The following is a 19264-nucleotide window of genomic DNA, read 5'->3' on the forward strand; positions in this document are numbered from 1 at the left end:
TTGAGGATATTGTTATTTATCAAAATTCAAGGGATCATAGACTGTTTGAAGAGACACTTAAAGTGTGACCACAATTACATATTGCCAAAGAGTGGCCAAGAGGATGTGGATTCCTTAACCATGTTGTAGAATTCAGGTTGTGTCCTTCTAGTGTTGGGAGGAATCTAGGTATGTATTCCTAGTTCCAAACTTCCAGCCTCTTGCCTTTACATACCAAATAACAGGAGATGCTGAAGGGGTAAGAAAAGAGACATTTTTCAATGCAACAATGGGAAATGCAAACTTCACTACATCTTCAATCTCCTTGGGAGTAGAAATATTGATCTCAGGTTAAATAGGAAGAATTGGAGCCAGTGACAAGAAAGTATGCACAGTTAAATGGTAAACCAGTTCATCATACTTTGAAAAATGTTCCTGGATATTGTAGGATTTTGAATACTATATATTTATATTGTTTACATTATATATAAATTCTTACAAAGTAAGTATATATTACTCTGAAGGTCACTGCAAACAAAATATAACTATAAAAAGTCACAATTTTATTTTTTATTGTTGGTTGTGGGGCATGAATTCTGGGCCTGGGCGCTGTCCCTCAGCTCTTCAGCTCAAGACTAGCACTCACCACTCGACTCACAGGGCCACTTCTGGCTTTTTTTGCTTATGTGATGCTGAGAAATTGAACCAGGGCATCATGCATGCGAGGCAAGACCTCTACCACTGAGCCACCTTCCCAGCCCTCACAATTTTTAAATACATGAATTGTACTAAAATACAGGAATAGAACTTTCATAAAGTAAACTTACATGCCAGTGACTTTTGCAGTAAACTTTCAGCTTAAACCTATTGTCATTTTAACCCAGCATTTGCACTTTTTAAGTATAAGCAGCAATGTAGACAGTATAAACAATTACATTGCTATATACATACATTCCAGAAATTAATCAGGAGTTCAACTAAGTGACAAGAAGAATCTGAGCTAATCTGGAAGGTGGAGAAAGAAGGCAATGTGGAAAACAACTGTTTGGGAAATGCCCCTCTAAATGGAAGAAGGAAACCCTAAATTAAAAAAAAAAAAGGGAAGGAGAATGGAAGGCATTCAGAAAATGGAGACTCGAGCGTCCCCTACTAAGCCCAGGGAGCACATCCAGGTCTTCACACACCCCAGAGGCAGAGGATCAGCATCACCACCTCAGCCAGTCCAGCAGCATCTGCAGTTTGCTAAAGATGTCATTCATGCAATCGTTCGATATGACATCAGTGAAATTGTTCCATGTTTTCAGAACAGTTGGCATAGTGTATTCAAGTCTCTAGACTCTCTGCTCTTTTATCCATACAGATGTATCTGTCTGTCTATTTACATATTTTTATTTAACTGTTTACCAGATTTAAAATCTTATATATATATATCTATATATATAATCATGTGTTAATTTACATTAAAGCTTATGTATGTAATAAATTTTAGATTTTCTAAATTAAAGTTGTGCTAAAGAATTTGTTATCTGTTTTTAATTCTCTACTTGTATACAGTTTCAGTGTAATACAGGATATATCTGTTTAACAAATAAATAAAATTAAAGAAGATACATCTCTGTTAAAAAATTCCAAAGTACAAAACTTACAATATTACGCATATTCACAATAAACAAATTGATATTGATAGTCCATTCTGCTTTGACTTAAAGCTGATATGGTGAACCCATTCATGCTTTGCAAGTCCCAGTTTTCTGATTAAATAAAAGGGTTCAAATTGTTCAGAGAGTTGTCAATAGTTAAGGAAACCATGCATTTTAAGGTGCTTAGTAGAATATTTCCATGGAAACAATAGCCATAATATGGAGGCCTGTTACCATATTTCTTTACTATATGGGACACTCATTTTTGTCTTGGTCTGAAATTGTGAGGAGTCTGTATTCTACTCGTCCTGAGTTGACCTCGAAAAGTACTAGTCCAAGAAAGCAGAATGACTATAGAAATGCTGAGACTTTGTCCTCCTTACTTCAAAATTGTGACCTATTTACATTCAGTGAAGAAATGGAGACTTGCGTAAATGCATAGAATTGTCAAGAAACTACTGGATAACTATCAGAGGAACCCATGGTGTTTTGTTAATGACTGGCTCCTGACACTAAAAACACTTGGGTCTGTTCACATTTCCTTAGAACTTAAAGGTTCATTATACTCTGTTGCTTTACAAAACAATGCGCAACAGCACTTTGGTATTGGAGGTGGCACCTAAGATCCTTTGTGATCTCAGTACTTTGCGACTTCAAGGTGTGGCATCTCCTTAGATGTTCATTTCCATGTCCATTTCTGTTTTTCACTTTCAGTAATAGATTTTTCCAATGGAGCCATTATCTGAATTCTTCCTCAGGTGGTGATCTAAGATCATGGGTGTGTTTGGAACAGTTCATCCATCCCTCTATAATTAGGTTTTCCTCCAAAACAGTATAGATAGGTATAACACAAACAGTGCTATTTGGAAGCAAGTAAATATTTTCAAAGATCTATAGAATAGGAATTGATTCACAGTTCTTAGATTTGTAGTATTGTTTTCAGAAACATAATTCATACTAATAGTGTGCTATTCAGATTAAGAGAGGAACTTTTGAGATAATCAGATTCCCTCTTCTTTTTCTTTGTCTGAAGCCACACTGTCCCTTGTATGCTTAGATTATTGACTAGGTGGAGCCTCACACAAGATAATTTCCACCATCCTTCCTTAGACTGAGTTTGTTTGAGCCTCTCTTTCTCCTCATGGCTGATCCCAAAACCATGAAAAAGAAGAAAGTCATGTATCTGCTCTTGCAAAAATGAGACAATTCAGTAACCTAGGTGTATCTCCTCCTTGCATGTGTTAGAAACAGCTATTTCCATTTATTTTTGAAATTCAGCATTGGCCTTCAGTCCTCCTGAATCTTTGCAATGTTGGTTTGCTATGACTGCTTTGCCATTTGTGGCAGTGACTTAAAAGTTATTTTTAAAGACCAGGCTTATTTTTGTCAGAACCTATCATTCCTAGACATGCACTCTCCCACTTGAATTCTGCTCCCTTATCTCCACTTGCTTTACCAGTTTAGGGGGTATTATTCCAACTTCCTGCCTGAACAGGATTGCTCTCCAATGCTGCAGATCTCCACTTGGGAGGATTGTCAACGGCTGCCCTGCCTGGTTGTCCTTTGTCAGTTTTGCTTCACTGATCACTTTCTTTCTTGCATTTTCATGACAAATGGGGTTGTAATTTTCATTTTAGCCTATAAGCAGCGATCATTTTTGCTTTCTAAGAAACTGTAAAAGAGAACTAAGTCAGAGGAAATGGCAATTTAAACAATGAACAACGCTACCACAGTGTCTTTCTTTTTCTCTATGGAAATTACCTCACCATGAAACAGAACACAGTGACATAATAGGTAGACAAATTTAGATCATTAAACCACCAGCACAGTAGAAGGCACAAACCTAAAATTAAAAATTAGAAAGCACTGCAGTAGATAAGGGTATGACTTGTTGAAATAGTTCCAGTGCTGTGGAGTTATCAGAAGGAAAGTCCAAGGATCCCTTTCCAGCATTCATGGTCAGCATGCATGGTCAACATTCACAGTTCATTTTTTCCCTGAAGCCAAAAAGGAACTTGTATTCAGAAATTTTACTATCTGAAAATGACCTGAAGTCAAACTCAGAATGTCTCTAAACTGGTGTACACTATTCATTGTGAATTTACTAAAATGGTTAGAGAATAAAAGCTCTATTTTCTTTTCTTTCCTTTTTTTTTTTTTTTTTTTTTTGTTCCGGTCGTGGGGCCTGAACTTTGGGCCTGGGCGCTGTCCCTCAGCTCTTCAGCTCAAGGCTAGCGCTCTACCACTTGAGCCACAGTGTCAACTCCGGCTTTTTTCTTTTTGCTTATGTGGTGCTAAGGAATCAAACCCAGGGCGTCAAGCATGCAAGGCAAGCACTATACCACTGAGCCACCTTCCCAGTCCTTTTCTTTCCTTTCTTTTGTCAATCATAGGCTTGCACTCTGGGCCTGGTGCTGTCTTTGAGCTTTTGTGCTCAAGGCTATCACTCTACCACTTTAAACCACAGCTCTACTTTTGGTTTTCTGGTGGTTAATTACAGATAAGAGTTTCACCAACCAGGCTGACCTTCAACCTCCATCCTGAGATCTCAGACTTCTGAGTAGATAGGATTACCATAGTGAGACTCCAGCACCGGCACGTATTTTCTTTTTTTTTTTTTTTGTCGGTCGTGGGTCTTGAACTCTGGGCCTGGACGCTGTCCCGCAGCTCTTCAGCTCAAGGCGAGTGCTCTACCACTTGAGCTACAGCGCCACTTCCGGTTTTCTGGTGATTTATTGGAGATAGGAGTCTCACGGTCTTTCCTGCCCGGGCTGGCTTTGAACCGCGATTCTCAGATCTCAGCCTCCTGAGTAGCTAGGATTACAGGCGTGAGCCACCAGCGCCCAGCCGGGCATGTATTTTCTTAAATAATGGTATCATTTATGATTACATTTATGTTTAAATTCTTGAAAGCTGATTGCAGGCTCCAAGGTATGAAATGTAGTTTTTATAGGGAAGGTTCTTGAAGACATTGTGTATTAAAGACATTTTTACTGACATTGGTAAGACTTCCTGTAACAAAAATTAATCAGTCATGACATCATAATGCTTAAGTATCTCTCATTCATATAAACGTTCAGTGCTGGATTTCCTCAGCAGACACTTGTTGGTTGCTCACCTCAGTGGAGGCCAGCACTATTTGAAGGACCCTAGAACTGTCTACTCTGGGCTTTGTCATCTTTAATACATCACCCCAATATGTCTATGGTCTTTGAGCACTGTCCTCTATATTGCATAGTTGAAAATTACTGTGGTTCAGATGAGGATACATTCACAGGTCACAATGTACAGGAAACTTTATGTCAAGCCATTTCTAATATGTCTGAACTTATTGACACCAAGATGGGAAGATGTGGAAAAGGGTTGAGTGATTACTGGGTAAAGAAAATAGGTTCTTTCAATGGGATCACTCCTCACATTTTGTTCTAATGCTCTGTGTGTGTGTGTGTGTGTGTGTGTGTGTGTGTGTGTGTGTGTGTGTGTGTGTGTGTGTGTGTGTGTTTCTGAGCAAGCACCATGGCTTGAACTAAGAGGTTGGGCACTATCCCTGTGTTTTTCCAGTCAAGGCTAGTGCTCTAGCACGTGAGCCTCTGCTCTACTGTTGGCTGTTTTGGTGTTTAATTAGAGATAAGAGTCTCAGGTTCTTGGGGTTGGGAAGGTGGCTCAGTGGCAGAGCACTTGCTTTACCTGTTCAAGATATTTTAAAATAAAATTTAGTCAATGATTTTACAAAACAAAATATGTAAAAATAGTTGTGATTGATTCTGACTGAATTCCACCATTTATTCTCAGGGAAGATGCCAAGAGTATGAGAAGTCTTGAACTACATAAGGTCTATTACTATCATGGACAGTGGAGCATATGATCAGGGAGCTTCTTGTAGGTGCTGCAGCATCATGAAAACTAAAATGTACAGTGAGTTTTGAATATTTTGAGTATTCTTTCTCTACTTCACACACTAGAAACTCAAAATATAAATGTAAAATCATATCCATACAACCAAATGATTGTACTTTAAAAAATATTACATACAATCTTCAACTATGAATTTTGGAATCATGAATAATTAAATATATCTCTATTTATACAGTCTTCTCAAGTTTAACTTGTTGGTCTTGGAATTATGTTTCCACTCTTACAATAATGATAATTTTTCAGTACGAATTCCCCCCAATAAGAGGAAAGGTATTCTTGAGATGTATGTGAACACAACTTGAATATTGCAAGTTTGGCACCATCCAAAGTCAACTCCTATAAAATCTCATTCCTTAGAGTTTACTTAACTTTGTTGGATTTCCTTGTGTACTCAATGATGAGCCATGTCACTGAATTCATGGAGGACACAGATAATGTGTGCAGGATCCCTGCTACAATCCTCCAGCAATAGAGGGCTGTGTCTGCAGGTCATTTTCTCCAGTACAGCTTGATGAAGGTTCCCCTATATATGGGTCCTCCATTGACTTCTAATGGCATTCTTATGATGTGAACGTGAGTGATTCTGACTTGATTTGATTTGGCCTATGAGAGTGAAGTATAAGCACAGGTTTGTTGTATTTTATTATTTAATTCTACTAAGGTTTTTCAACACATTCATGATTATATCACATTCTAGGTAGGAAAAAAGTTGACTAAGATGATGATCTACCAGATGATGAAGGAATGATTATTTCCTCATGTATAACAAAGTGATTTACTAATGTGTTATCTTTCATACAGATTTAGTAGTTTTTGAATCAAAGCTCTTTGAAAGAAAATTTGTGGATGTTTTTCTAGCATCACTTATTTTATGCATTTATAAATTGAATATATATGCTGATTCATTAGTACTTCTAGCAGTATACATATTACAATAAAAATAAAGACATTACATGTAATTTACAAGGAAAATCACAATTGATAAATTCAATTTCACTAACATACATACAAAAGTCCTTACTGGCAATACCTATGTACTTTACTTCATGGTTAAGGACAGTACTGTGTCTGTCTTACAGTGTGTGTAACTGTTGCTTTACTTCCTAGCCATGCCTCAGCCCCATCTTGAGATAGGCTCAGGATGGCTACTTCACCTGTATGCACTGGTTTGTCAACTTATTTTAGGTTTCCTTTTATAGGTGGCATAAGAGATGATTGCTACTGTTCCTGGATTCATAATTTGAGATGGAGTGTCATGACCTTTTCTCATATCTTTGAGATGGCCTCAAACTATGAGCCCTCTAGTCTCATAGTCAAGTATGAGTGACTGGCAGTCAGATAAATTTTACATTTAACCTTACAATATTTTATAGTTTAACCTAAGATGCATTCAATGAGAAATTAAATTTTGCATGACTTTTTAAGTACTATTCAATGGTATATAGTATTATCTTAACACATACGACTGTTGAATTTTAGTCAGAGATTCTATTAAACACACACACAACTAAAAACCTGTCAGGCAACCAGGTGGAAAACCAATAGAGGAAAAATATGGTTGGGAGATGCCGCTCTAAACTGAAGTATGAAAGCATAAATGAAAACAAAAAGAGAAGTAGAAACTGGGGGGAAGGCATTCAGAAAATGGAAGCTCGAGCATCCCTACTTAAGCCAAGGGAGCACAGCAAGGTCTTCACACTCCCCAGAGACAGAGGCTCCCCCATCAGCACCTCAGCCAGTCCAGCAGCATCCGCCCATCCACAATGCCCTTGCCCTTGGCCTTCCTGGTGACCCTGGTGGTGCTCAGCTGCAGGGCAACCTGCTCTCTGGGCTGTGAGCTGCCTCCCACCCACAGCCTGGGCAACAGAAGAGCCTTGCTCCTCCTGGGACAGATGAGGAGAGTCTCCCTTTTCTCCTGCCTGAAGGACAGAAAGGACTTTGGATTCCCCCAGGAGGCATTGGATGGAGAGCAGGTCCAGAAGGCTCAAGCCATCGCTGTCCTCCATGAGATGACCAGGCAGATCTACAGCCTCTTCAGCACAAAGACCTGGCCTGCCCCTTGGGAGAAGAGCCTTGTGGACAAACTGTGCGCTGGCCTCCATGAGCAGCTGCAGGAGCTGAGAGCCTGTCTGAGCCGGGAGGTGGGAGAGCAAGAGCCTGCCATGGTGCTTGAGGACTCCACACTGGCTGTGAGCAAACACTTCCGCAGGATCTCTCTCTACCTGCAAGAGAAGAAGTTCAGCCCTTGTGCCTGGGAGGTTGTCAGGGCAGAAATCATGAGATACTTTTCCTCATCTGCAAACCTGCTAGAAAGGATAAAGAGTGAGGCATGAGCTCTACTTCTCATGGAAATGGCCCTCACTGATGGAACACGGTAGCTCCCTTCGGCGGACTCTGCCATTCTCTGAAGCTGTCATTTTTGCTATCATTTGACATGACTTCAGTGAATTCGTTAGATGTTTTCAGAAGTGTTGGTTCATTTGTGTTCAACTCTCTAGACTCTCCTCCTTTGCATATATCTATCCCTCTATTTATATATTTATTTAATATTTAATATGACAGATTTAAATTATTGTATATTCATATATATTATTTTGTATACCTTTACACTTCAGTTTCATAATATATTTTATGTATACTTTTTAAATTAAAGTTTTGCTAAAGAAGCTTGTTTTATGTGTTTAATTTTTACCTGGAAACCTGCAGTATTTGTGAGCCTTATAAAAGGAAGAAGATGGAAGTCATTTGCCCATCGTGATTTTTGTCCATATCTTGGTGTCAGTTGGCATCTTCCTACACTAGAGAGAGTGTGCTCAAAGACAAGTGTTTACATAGCAGTGTAAACCCATGGGAGGGATCAAATACACAGAACGAAAAATTTGAACCTGATGTTCTCTAAACCAGGTTGCATGCTGCCTTCAGTCTACACTTATGTTCTTTTGTATCTTTGCTTCTTTTAGTGAAGAAAATCTAAAAGCTATAACCTTTCTTAATATGCTATGATGGGAAATCTAATGAAATGGCCACAGGAAAGTGGTCACAGCCTGCAGCATGAAGGACTTTCAGAGAGGCAGAAATTTGTGAATTGAGTGCAATCTCCACAGATATGTGGACCATCTGGACACATCTAGTTTCATACATGAGTTTACAATGTACAAGGATCAGAGCTGGTCAAAGTTAACATAGGAACACTGAGATATTCCAAGGGGAGTATGAAAATTGTATGCAGAGAGCAAACAAAACATAAATTTACCATTCTTCAAATGTTAAAACAAGAGGACATAGAGCCCAAGGGAAACAGAGATGTGAAGCCTCACATTAAAAGAACATCAAAGGAGATGTGAAGGAACGTGAATTTAAGAAAATCAGCTTGCTTGGGAGATGAACCAGTGGGTGCAGGGAAGGTGTGGACTGAACCTGCCCACTGCTCTGGGAACGTGGATGGCAGTGGCGCCACTGGGGCTCTGATTGCCAGATTCCATGGTTTCCCTCATTTGTAATAGTTAGTATATGTCTACGATAGTCCTAGCAGGTGAGCAGAATAGCCAATAGCTATCTACATATGACCATATAAGACGATGCTAAGTGAAATGAACTCCAGGACATGGAAACAAGAGGTTTTTCTTTGATGATGCTGTTTTTAATGCACTATATGGTTTCTTTTTTCTTTTGTGTTTTTCCCTCTATGGTTTATCCCCTGTTGTCACTGTATTTGATTTTGTTACTCTGGGTATTATATATAGGTTTATGTGAATTAGGGAAGAGAAGGGGAACAATAAAATGGTGAGACAAAGGACAAAGGGGGAACCAGTGAAACAGCGATATTCACAGACACTATGTTGGAAATGAACTGTACACCTTGTGGGGGGAAGCGGGGAAAGAAGTTGGGGAGAAAGTGAGGGAGAAAAATGAGGGAGAGGGTAAAAAGTTTGACAGGAAATGTGCTCACTACCTTATGTATGTAACTGTAACCCCTTTGTACATCACCTTGACAATAAAATTAAATTTAAAAATTAAAACATTAAGACAAATTGAGTTCAGAATATCAATATAATTGTTAATAGTAAATGAAACCATGCATTTTAAGATACTTAGCAGAATATTTTCCTGGAAGTAATACCCAAAATATGGTAGGTCTGTTAGCCATTTTTGTTTACTATATGTGACACTATTGTTTGCCTTTGTCTAAAATTTTGAGGAGTCTGATTTCTACTTTTCCTTAACTAATCTCCAAATATATCAGGCCAAGAAAGCAGGATGAATGCAGAAATGGTGAAACTTTATTCTTCCCTTCAAGGTATTTCCTGTTCACATTCAGTCAAGAAATGGAGTCTGGCATAAATACCTAGGAATGGCAATAAATATCTGGATGGTCTAGCAAGAGACCCATGATCCTTTGTTGATGACTCTGGCTGCTGGCACTAAAACCACTTGTGTTTACTCCATATTTCCTTAGAACTAAGACAAAGTTACATTAGAATTCTGTTGCTTTACAAAACAATGGACAATAGCATTTTGTATTGAGGTGACACCTAGGATCCTTTATCATCTCAGCACTGTATGTTTTTAAAAGCTGTGGCTTCTACTTGGATGTTCATTCATATGTGCATTTCAGCTTTCTTGTTTTTTTTTTGTTTGTTTGTTTTTGTTTTGGTCAGTCACAGACCTTGAACTAAGGGCCTGGGTGCTGTCCCTGAGCTCTTTTGCTCAAGGGCTCTACCACTTTGAGCTACAGTGCCACTTGGGATTTTCTGGTGATTAAATGGAGAAAAGAGTCTCATGGATTTTTCTGCCCTGGCTGGCTTTGAACTGTGATCCTCAGATCTCAGCCTCCTGAATAGCTAGGATTATGGGCATAGGCCACCAGTATCCTTCCCAATGGCCATATCTATTCTTCACTTTCAGTAATGGACCTTTCCAATGGAGCCATTATCTTAACTCTTCCTCAGGTGGTGATCTTAGATCATGGGTTTGTTTGGAGTACTTCATCCATCCCTCCATGTTTATGTTTTGCTCCAAAACTGTATAGATGGGCATCACACACCCAGTCCTATTTAGGAGAGAGTAGATATTTTCAAAGATGTTTAGAAAAAGAATTGACATAATTCTTATGTATTAGTTTTAGTATTAGTAGTATTGAGAAATAAGATAAAAACTTTGGAAACGATCAGATTCTCTCTTCTTATTTCTCCATTTGAAGCAGTCTTTCCTATGAGAGTGTGGATCCTCAGTCAAGATAACTATCACTACCTTTCCAGGGAAGGGCTCCTCTGAGTTGATTGGTTTTTGCCTTATGGCTTATCCCAAATCATTCATGAGAAGAAAGACATGCATCTGCTATTGCAAAAAAGAGGCAATTCGCTAACCTTGAAGTAGCTCTTCCTTAGATATATTAGAAACAGCTATTTCCATTCCTTTGTGATAGTCAGTATTGAACTTCAGTGTTTTCACATCTTTACTATGTTGAATTTTGCCATGAATATTTTGCCATTTGTGATTATTTACATACAAATTGGTTTTGAATACCAGGGTTTTGTTGTCAGGACCTGCACTTGCTAGACATGCACTCTCCCACTTTGAGCCCTGCTCCCCTGTCTCCATTTGCTTTAGTTATGTTAGGATGTAATATTTCAACTTTCCACCTGGACAGGTTTGATGTCTAATCCTCCAGATCTCCACATGCTGGACCTGAGAAGAGTGTCAAGGCTGCCCTGTTTGGTTGAGGTTTGCCATTTTTGCTTCAGAGTTCACTTTTTTTCACCTTCATAACAATTCAAATTATAAGTTTTGTTTTAGCCCACAAGAACTATGGATATTGTTTTCTAAGAAACTGTACAAGAGAGAAAATGTCAGGTTTAATGGAAATTTTAATTTTATTTTAAAAAACCCAATTCTACCGCAGAGTCTTTCTTTGTTTTTCTCTATGGAAATGACTTCACCATGAAACAGAATGCAGTGACATGACAGGTGGAAAATGTGGGTCATTAAACAACCATCACATTAGAAGGTACAAAACTAAAATTAAAAATTAGAAAACATTGCAGTAGTAAATTATCTTTCTTGTTGAAATAGTTCCAGTGTTGCAGAGTTATGTGTATGGCTCTCTCTAAGAAAGTTCATGTTTTCCTAAACCAAAATAGGAGCTTTTACTCCAAGGTGTTACTATCTAAAAAATGACCCAAAATCATATGCAGAATGTTTCTAATATGGTATACATTATTCATTATAAATTTACTGAAATATTTAGAGAATGAAAGTTCTGTTTTCTTATATAATTCTATTACTCATGAATTTATTTATTTGCTTAAATTCTTTAAGCTGATTTCAGATTCCAATATGTGAAATTTAGCATTTATAAGAATGATTCTTGAAAACATTACTTATCAAAATTTTTTCACTGAACTTGATGAGACTTACTATAACAATTTTTTTTTAAACCTCTACTAGTCATGACATCACATACAGATGTTTCTCTCATTCATACAAATGTTCACTGCTGGATTTCTTGATCAGGTGACTCCTTGGTGGGCACACTTCAGTGGAAGCCAGCAGTATTTGAAGGACCCTAGCACTGTCTACTATGAGCGTTGTCATCTTTAAGACATCACCAAACATATCTATGGACTTTGAACACATTCTTTTATATTCCATAGTTTAAAATTATGGTGATTTAGATGAGGGCACACATGATAGGAAAGTGTATTTCCATACATTTTAATTGGTCTGGAATGATTCTCACATGACACCAAGATGTGAAGATATGGAAAAGAACTTGAATTGGGTGATTTGTAGACAGGGGAGATAGTTCTTTTAATGGACCACTATTCAACTTTACATTTCATTCTAACACTCTGTGTGTGTGTGTGTGTGTGTGTGTGTGTGTGTGTGTGTGTGTGTGTGCAGGTCCCACTACTGGAGATCAGAGACTGGGCACTATCCCTTAGCTTTTTGGCTCAATGATACTGCTCTACCCATTGAACCACAGGTCCACATATGGCTTTTTTAGTGTTTAATTGATATTCAGAGTCCCATGGACTTCCTGTTTTAATATTATTTTTAAAGAAAAATTATCCACTATTTTACAGCACAATATTTATGAAAAGAATTCTGTTGGTTTTCACGAAGTTTCCATTTTAATGTCAGGGTTGATGCTGAGAGTATGAAGAGAAGGTCTTGAAGTACTTATGGTGAATAAGTACGATAGGGTTGGGGAGTAAGAGATCAAATATAAGTTTAGCAGTAATTTCAGACAAAACTAAAACATGTGTCATCTGTTACTGGAAAGTAAGTGGTAGATCCTGTACCAAGGCAAGATAACAGTAAGAATTAAGGGATCAGTCTGCCCTGTCCAGATATTTGGGAAGTCTCTCTCCCCAACTCTGTTGAGAAAATATTTAGGACAAGACATAATTCAGTATTTCTGTGGTTAGCCCCACTTCTCCAACCAATGATGTATGATTTAACCTATCCTTTAACCGCTAAGCTAGAAAGTCCCTGCCCTTACTGGATATGATCGTACCAATAAGCTTCAGACATCCTACCCCATGCTACAGACTCAATAAAAACCCTGCTGGACAAGGGGTCGGGCCTTACAACTCTGATCTGCTGCGTCAGTGACGATTATAAGTCCAGGCTCGAGCTTGCAAATAAAGGACTCTTTTGTTGTTTGCATTGCTTGTGGTCTCTGGGTGTTGCTCCAGGGTCTGGAGTTCGAGTCTAACAGGGAGAATATGATCAGGTAGATCTATAGGTCCCAGAGGATCACAGAATCTAAATTGTATGGCGAGTCTCTGATAGTTTGAAGATGTTTTTTCTGAACTTCACATTTGGACACTAAATATAAAACAAAGGCCCTTGCCCAAAGCTTTTTTAAAAATTTAATTTAATTTTTTTTATTGTGAGAATACTGTACAGAGGAGTTACAATTACATAGGCAAGATAACGAGTACATTTCTTATCAAGCATTGTTGCCTCCTCTTTGTTTACCCTTCCCATCCCTTCCCATATTCCCCTCCTCCTCCCACCTGAACCTCACTCAACACCAAAGTTGTAAAGTTCGTTTTTCAACATAACGACTTGTATATGTCATTGTTGCAATGGGTCCACCCATATCCCTAAATGATTTGTTTTTTCCCTTCCCCTCCACAAATTATACCAACATCAAATACAGTGAAAGCATGGGTTATACAAAGCAACATAGAAATAATCTTATAATCATCTTATAAATATTATGGAAATCATCTTATAAATATGTTAGAAAAACTGCATGAAAGAATAAAAAACAAAACAACATTTGAATACTTATCTTGGGGTTTATTCCCCTAACATCAACTTATCTGACCTTTTCTGGTTGACTCAGACATATACTAGTTATGGCAAATAAAGGAAACCATGGGACCTATGTTTCTTTGGGCCTGGCTTACTTCACTTAATATAATTTTTTCCAAGTCTTTCCATTTCCTAACAAATGGTTGACCAAAGCTTTTTTGGGGGGTGGAGGGGTCCGGTCACGGGGCCTCAACTTTGGGCCTGGACGCTGTCCCTCGGTTCTTCAGCTCAAGGCAAGTGCTCTATTACTGAGCCACCTTCTCAGACCCTGCCCAAAGCTTTTTACAAATTATTTCATGCAATTTTCAACTATAGATTTTGGAATCATGGAGATTTTAAAGTATCTCTACATCTGTAATCCCCTCAAATATATCTTGTCTGTATGGAAATTATGTTATCACAGTTAGGATGATGATGATCTTTCAGTAAATAAGAGGAAAGTTAGTCTTTAGATGTATGTGAACGTATGTTAAATATTGCAAGTTTTAACTCTAATCAAATCTCATTCTGTGGAATTTACTTAAGTTTCTTCCATTTCCTTGTGCATCCGGTAAGAAGCCATGTCACATAACTCATGGAAGGCACACAAAGTGTGAGCAGGATCCCGGCTATAGACACACAGTGCTGATGATTCTGGTTCCTGGCACTGAAGGTTGCCTTGGGCTGACTATAGACCACTATCTTCCATCAATACCCTCTCATGTAGATATCTTCAGGCTGGCTAATGTAACTTTCCTTACCTCTTTGCACAGATTAGCTTTAAAATGTGATCCTCTCAATCACAGGCCCTCAAATACCTGGGATTACAGATGTAAGGTATACCCAGACCCAAATATACTCCTTTCCCCAAAGAATATCACTTTCCACTTGTCATTTATTGTCCACACATTTGCCTTAGACTTTCTTTTCCTTCAGTTATGTTGAGCTTCAAAGAAATCTTGAAATATGTGAAGATGAAAAAACTGATAACTAGTAGTTCTAACCACAAGATGACAGAATGTAAGGAAGAGGCCAAAGAATTCTGGGTTTGATACCAGCTAGAAAGGGGACTCTTCTCTAAACCAAAACAAAACACCAAAAGAAACCCGAATAACAATTTTAAAACATCTAATGGAATTTAGCTCCGGTAGGAAAGTTCTTGCTTAATATTTCCAAGGACCTAGATCTAATCTCCACTATCTACAGAAAGAAAAGAAGGAAGGAAAGGGGAGGGAGGGAGTATGAAAGGAAGACAGAATAACAATGACAAAAGAGAAAAGAAAAAGAAAACAAACAGACAAAAACACAGAAATAAAAAGAAAGAGAAAGAAGGAATGAGAAAATGAGAAAGGTAGGAAGGAAGGAAGGGAGGAAGGAAGGAATGATGAGAAGGAGGAGGGAGGAGGGAAGAAAGAAAAGAAATAGAAGAGGAAGGGAGGAAGGAGAAAAAGAGAAAATGATCCTTCTATTTCCCTAAAAAATGGGAGATTAAAAAATGCACAAAATTTGAAGATTCTGCTGGGAGCTCTTGGCTCACACCTGTCATCCTAGCTACCCAAGAGGCTGAAATCAGTGGATCAGAGTTCAAATCCAGCCAGGCAGCAGAGATTATGAGGATTTGATCTCCAATAAACTACTTAGGAAAAGTCTAAAGGGGCCCTGAGGCTTCAGTGGTACAATGCTGCCTTGAAGAAACAAAGCTCAGGAAGAGCTAGAATTCAAGCCTAAGAAAAGGACAGGAGAGGAAAAAGATGGAAGATCCTAGAAGCAGTGTTTCATAGCAGGAAAGGTTTTGCAGCACCATACTCTGGTTCTCACAGCGTGACTTCCTGTCTGAGAGATGAGAGGAAGCTGAAGAGAGGTGGAGTGCTGGTGGAGGAGAAGTTGGTGACTGGGCCTGGGTGCTGTCTCTGAGCTTTGTGACTCAGGGCTAGCCTGCTATGGCTTGACTCACACACGTTCACTTGTAGCTTTTTGGTGGATAGAATCTCACTGACTTTCCTGCCTGGGCTCACTTTGAACTATGATGCTCAGATCTCAGCCTCCTGAGTAGAATTCCAGGCATGAGTCACTGCTGCCTGGCTTTAGTTTTCCTTTCTAAAATATCCCATTACAGAGATTTCATGCAAATGGTGTATTGCAAGATCATGAGAATAGGTTTAGTATGTTTACTTTAAATGTGACATATTACCAATAGTACTAGCTTATCATACTTCAGTAAACAGTATCTTCAACCTGAGAAAGCCACCCCGTTATTTTTAATTTCTCAGGTAGAATAGGAACGAATTAGCTATACTTTGGATAGAACTGAATTGAACTAATCAAAGATAACCAGGAGAAGAAAATAATGCGCTGCTTCATCAGCTACCTCGTTACTATCAGTACTGCGCTGCTTCCTCGGGTGATGGTACTCGGAGGCAGTAACTCTGCACAGCACTGTGTGACTAAGGGGAGCCCGGTACCTTCCGCCTGTGCGGTGGATCCCCAGCGCCACTCACCGCATGTCCGTCCCGGGCGCGCCCAAGTCAGCTCAGCGCTCAGCCCCGCGGAGGCTGCGCCAGGGACGGGGCCTGCGATCGCCCGCGGCGAGCTCGCGGCGCGCGGGGGCCTGAGCGCAGCCAAGCGGCGACCCCGCCATCCACACGGTGACCCGCGATCCGGAGACGACAACCACAAACACACCCGCAAAACCCCACACAAGCAACTCCGAGTCTAACATTCCGGGCACACCCAAGCCCCAGCCGCGGGGAAGCCCGGGCAGCTGCCGGTGCCGGCCCAGCGCCCACGCGCCCTCCTGCGCACGCAGCCCCAGCGCAGCTGGATGTAGAATTTCACTCCCTGCACTATTAAAGATCAGCTCAGCACCAGCCCTCCAGACCCGCCCACCGCCACGCTGCCCCGCCGACGCCCACAGCCCCGGCGCGCCCCCTTGTGTCCATCCATCACATCGCTGTGCCCGAGCCCCCTACAGGCCGGATAGTGAACCACCCCACCCGCAATGGTCCAGCCCCACCTCCTCCTGACAGCCCTGATGCTCTGCTCCAGCCCTGCCTGCTCACCAGGCAGCCCAGTCCCCTGGAGCCCTGGCCACCAACTCAAGGAAATCCTTCGCCTGCTAGTACAGCTGCAAATGACCCCCTCTCACAAATGCCTGGATGACAACAGACCTGAATTCAGGTTTACAATCCAGAAGACAGAAGCCACCTGTGTGAACCAGCTGATGCTCCAGCACATCTTCAACCTCTTCAAGTCTCAGGAAGCCCGTGCTGCCTGGGACAAGCAGGTCCTGAAGGAACTACTCTCCAGGCTTGCTGAGAGTCTGGAACCACTGGTCAAGTCAAGGGAAGAACCTGTGTTTTGTACTCAGCCAAGACTCGCTCTGCTCAAGTATTTCAGGAGTCGGTTTTATTACCTGCAGAAAGAGCGATACAGCTCTTGTGCTTGGGAGATTGTCAGAGAGGAAGTGCGAAAGTCCCTTTCCCACATCAGCGATTTTCATACAGAAGTCAGCCACTAGAGAACAAAACTATATGCGCGGTTCTAGAGCAAATTCATTTTATCCTAAGCCCAAATAGAATCTCAACTCACGTATTGTCACTACTTGAAAAATATTTGAAAAAAAACCCCACGAGTTTGTTAAAGTATGCTGTAAATTATGCATTATGAAATTACTAAAATGGTTCATGAGAGAATATATTTGTATTCTTAGATAGAGTGTTGGAAAATAGAACTTGTATTTTTTTTTAAATTCTGGTTTGGTATCAACCATTTCCTAATTTCACATATATTTTTTCTATGAAAGACTCCTCAACAGAAGGCATCTTTCCAGTAAGGTGATATTATCTTAGTAAGAAGGAACAATACCAAAAAAGAACTATCAATAATTGGGTAATAGAACAAACTCATCATTCCTGGATGGAAGTGCTCAATGCAGAGATTCCTCATCAGCTGACTTGCTGGTTGTTCTCTCCTCCAAGTAATATGTGGAGACCGGAATGCTATTGGCTTGACATCTTCCCCTTATACATACAAGTGCTTCTATGACACTGAGACTATTCTTCTCACTTGGAAAGAATATGGTGTGGTGGATCATTTGGTAGAGTGTTGAGGGGGCAATGGTGTACTGCAAAGATCATTTCTACACCTATTAAAGTGACCTGAATTTATTCTCTAATGATACCAAGAAAAAGAGGCTGTGGGAAAAAAAAGTCAATTTAGTTTATATGCAAGCAAAGAAGAAAGTTGTTTGAATGAGAACATTCTTCATTTTTGTATTATTGGTACTATATTGGTACTTTATTTTGTATTATTGGTACAAACAGTCCATCATAATTTTGAAAAATATTAATGGATTTTAATACTGTATTTTTATATTTTTATAGTATATATAAAGTGATACAAAATACATATATATTACACTGAAAGTAACTGTAAACAAAATATACCTATAAAAGTGTTGCAATTTTAAAATAAATGAATTTTACTAAAATACAGGAAAAGAACCTTCATAAAGTAAACTTACATGTCAGTGGCTTTTGCAGTAAAATTTCAGCTTAAAGCTGTTGTCATTTTAACCCAGCATTTGTACTTTTTTTTTTGTCGGTCATGGGGCTTGAACTCTGGGCCTAGGCACTGTCCCTCATCTCTTCAGCTCAAGGCTAGCACTCTACCACTGGAGCCACAGCACCACTTCTGGTTTTTTGAGTGGTTTATTGGAGATAAGAGTCTCAAAGCCTTTCCTGCCCAGGCTGGCTTTGAAATGCAATCCTCAAATCTCAGCCTCCTGATTAGCTAGGATTATAGGCATGAGCCACCAATGCCCGGCAGCATTTGCACCTTTTATGTACAAAGCAGCAACAGAGATAGTAAAAAGAATTATGATTCTATATGCATAGGTCCTAGAAATTAATCAGGAGTTCAATTAAGTGACAAGAATCTGAGCTAATCTGGAAGACAGAGAAAGAAGGCAATGTGGAAAACAACTGTTTGGGAAATGTCACTGTAAATGGAAGAGTGAAACCCCAAATGAAAAAAAAGAGAAGGAGAAAGGCAGGGGAAGACATGCAGAAGATGGAACCTCAAGCATCCCCTACTAACCAACGGAGCTCATCCGGTCTTCACACTCCCCAGAGGCAGAGGATCAGCATCACCTCTTCAGCCAGTCCTGCAGCATCTGCAGCTTTCTGAAGATGTCATTCCTGCTATCGTTTGATATGACTTCAGTATTTGTGCCATGCTTTCAGAATAGTTGGCAAAAGTGTGTTCAACTCTCTAGACTCTCTTCTCTTTTATCCATACAGATGTAGCTATCCACCTATTTACATATTTTTATTTAACTTTACCAGATTTAAAATGTTTTATATGTATTATCATGTGTTACTTTACATTAAAGCTTATATATGCAATCAATTTATTTTTAATTA

At 39.5% G+C, this 19264-nt stretch overlaps 2 protein-coding genes across 2 annotated transcripts; both read left to right on the plus strand.

Moving 5' to 3' along the window:
- The first annotated feature begins 7255 nt into the window (after positions 1–7255).
- Positions 7256–7867, plus strand: LOC138816990 (interferon alpha-3-like). The gene has a single exon (XM_070007313.1). The coding sequence runs from the start codon at positions 7298–7300 to the stop codon at positions 7865–7867; it is 570 nt and encodes a 189-aa protein (XP_069863414.1). The 5' UTR covers positions 7256–7297.
- An 8972-nt stretch (positions 7868–16839) lies between these two features.
- LOC138816997 (interferon alpha-2-like) lies at positions 16840–17358 on the plus strand. Its single transcript, XM_070007323.1, has one exon. The coding sequence runs from the start codon at positions 16840–16842 to the stop codon at positions 17356–17358; it is 519 nt and encodes a 172-aa protein (XP_069863424.1).
- The last annotated feature ends 1906 nt before the right edge of the window (positions 17359–19264 follow it).

Source organism: Dipodomys merriami, unplaced genomic scaffold, assembly GCF_024711535.1.
Source record: "Dipodomys merriami isolate MVZ:Mamm:240054 unplaced genomic scaffold, mDipMer1.0.p SCAF_11, whole genome shotgun sequence".
In the NCBI taxonomy this organism is placed as follows: Eukaryota; Metazoa; Chordata; class Mammalia; order Rodentia; family Heteromyidae; genus Dipodomys; species Dipodomys merriami.

What these genes read in the sequence shown, in the direction of transcription:
- LOC138816990 (XM_070007313.1), top strand. Translation starts at nt 7,298, where the DNA reads ATGCCCTTGCCCTTGGCCTTCCTGGTGACCCTGGTGGTGCTCAGCTGC.
- LOC138816997 (XM_070007323.1), top strand. Translation starts at nt 16,840, where the DNA reads ATGGTCCAGCCCCACCTCCTCCTGACAGCCCTGATGCTCTGCTCCAGC.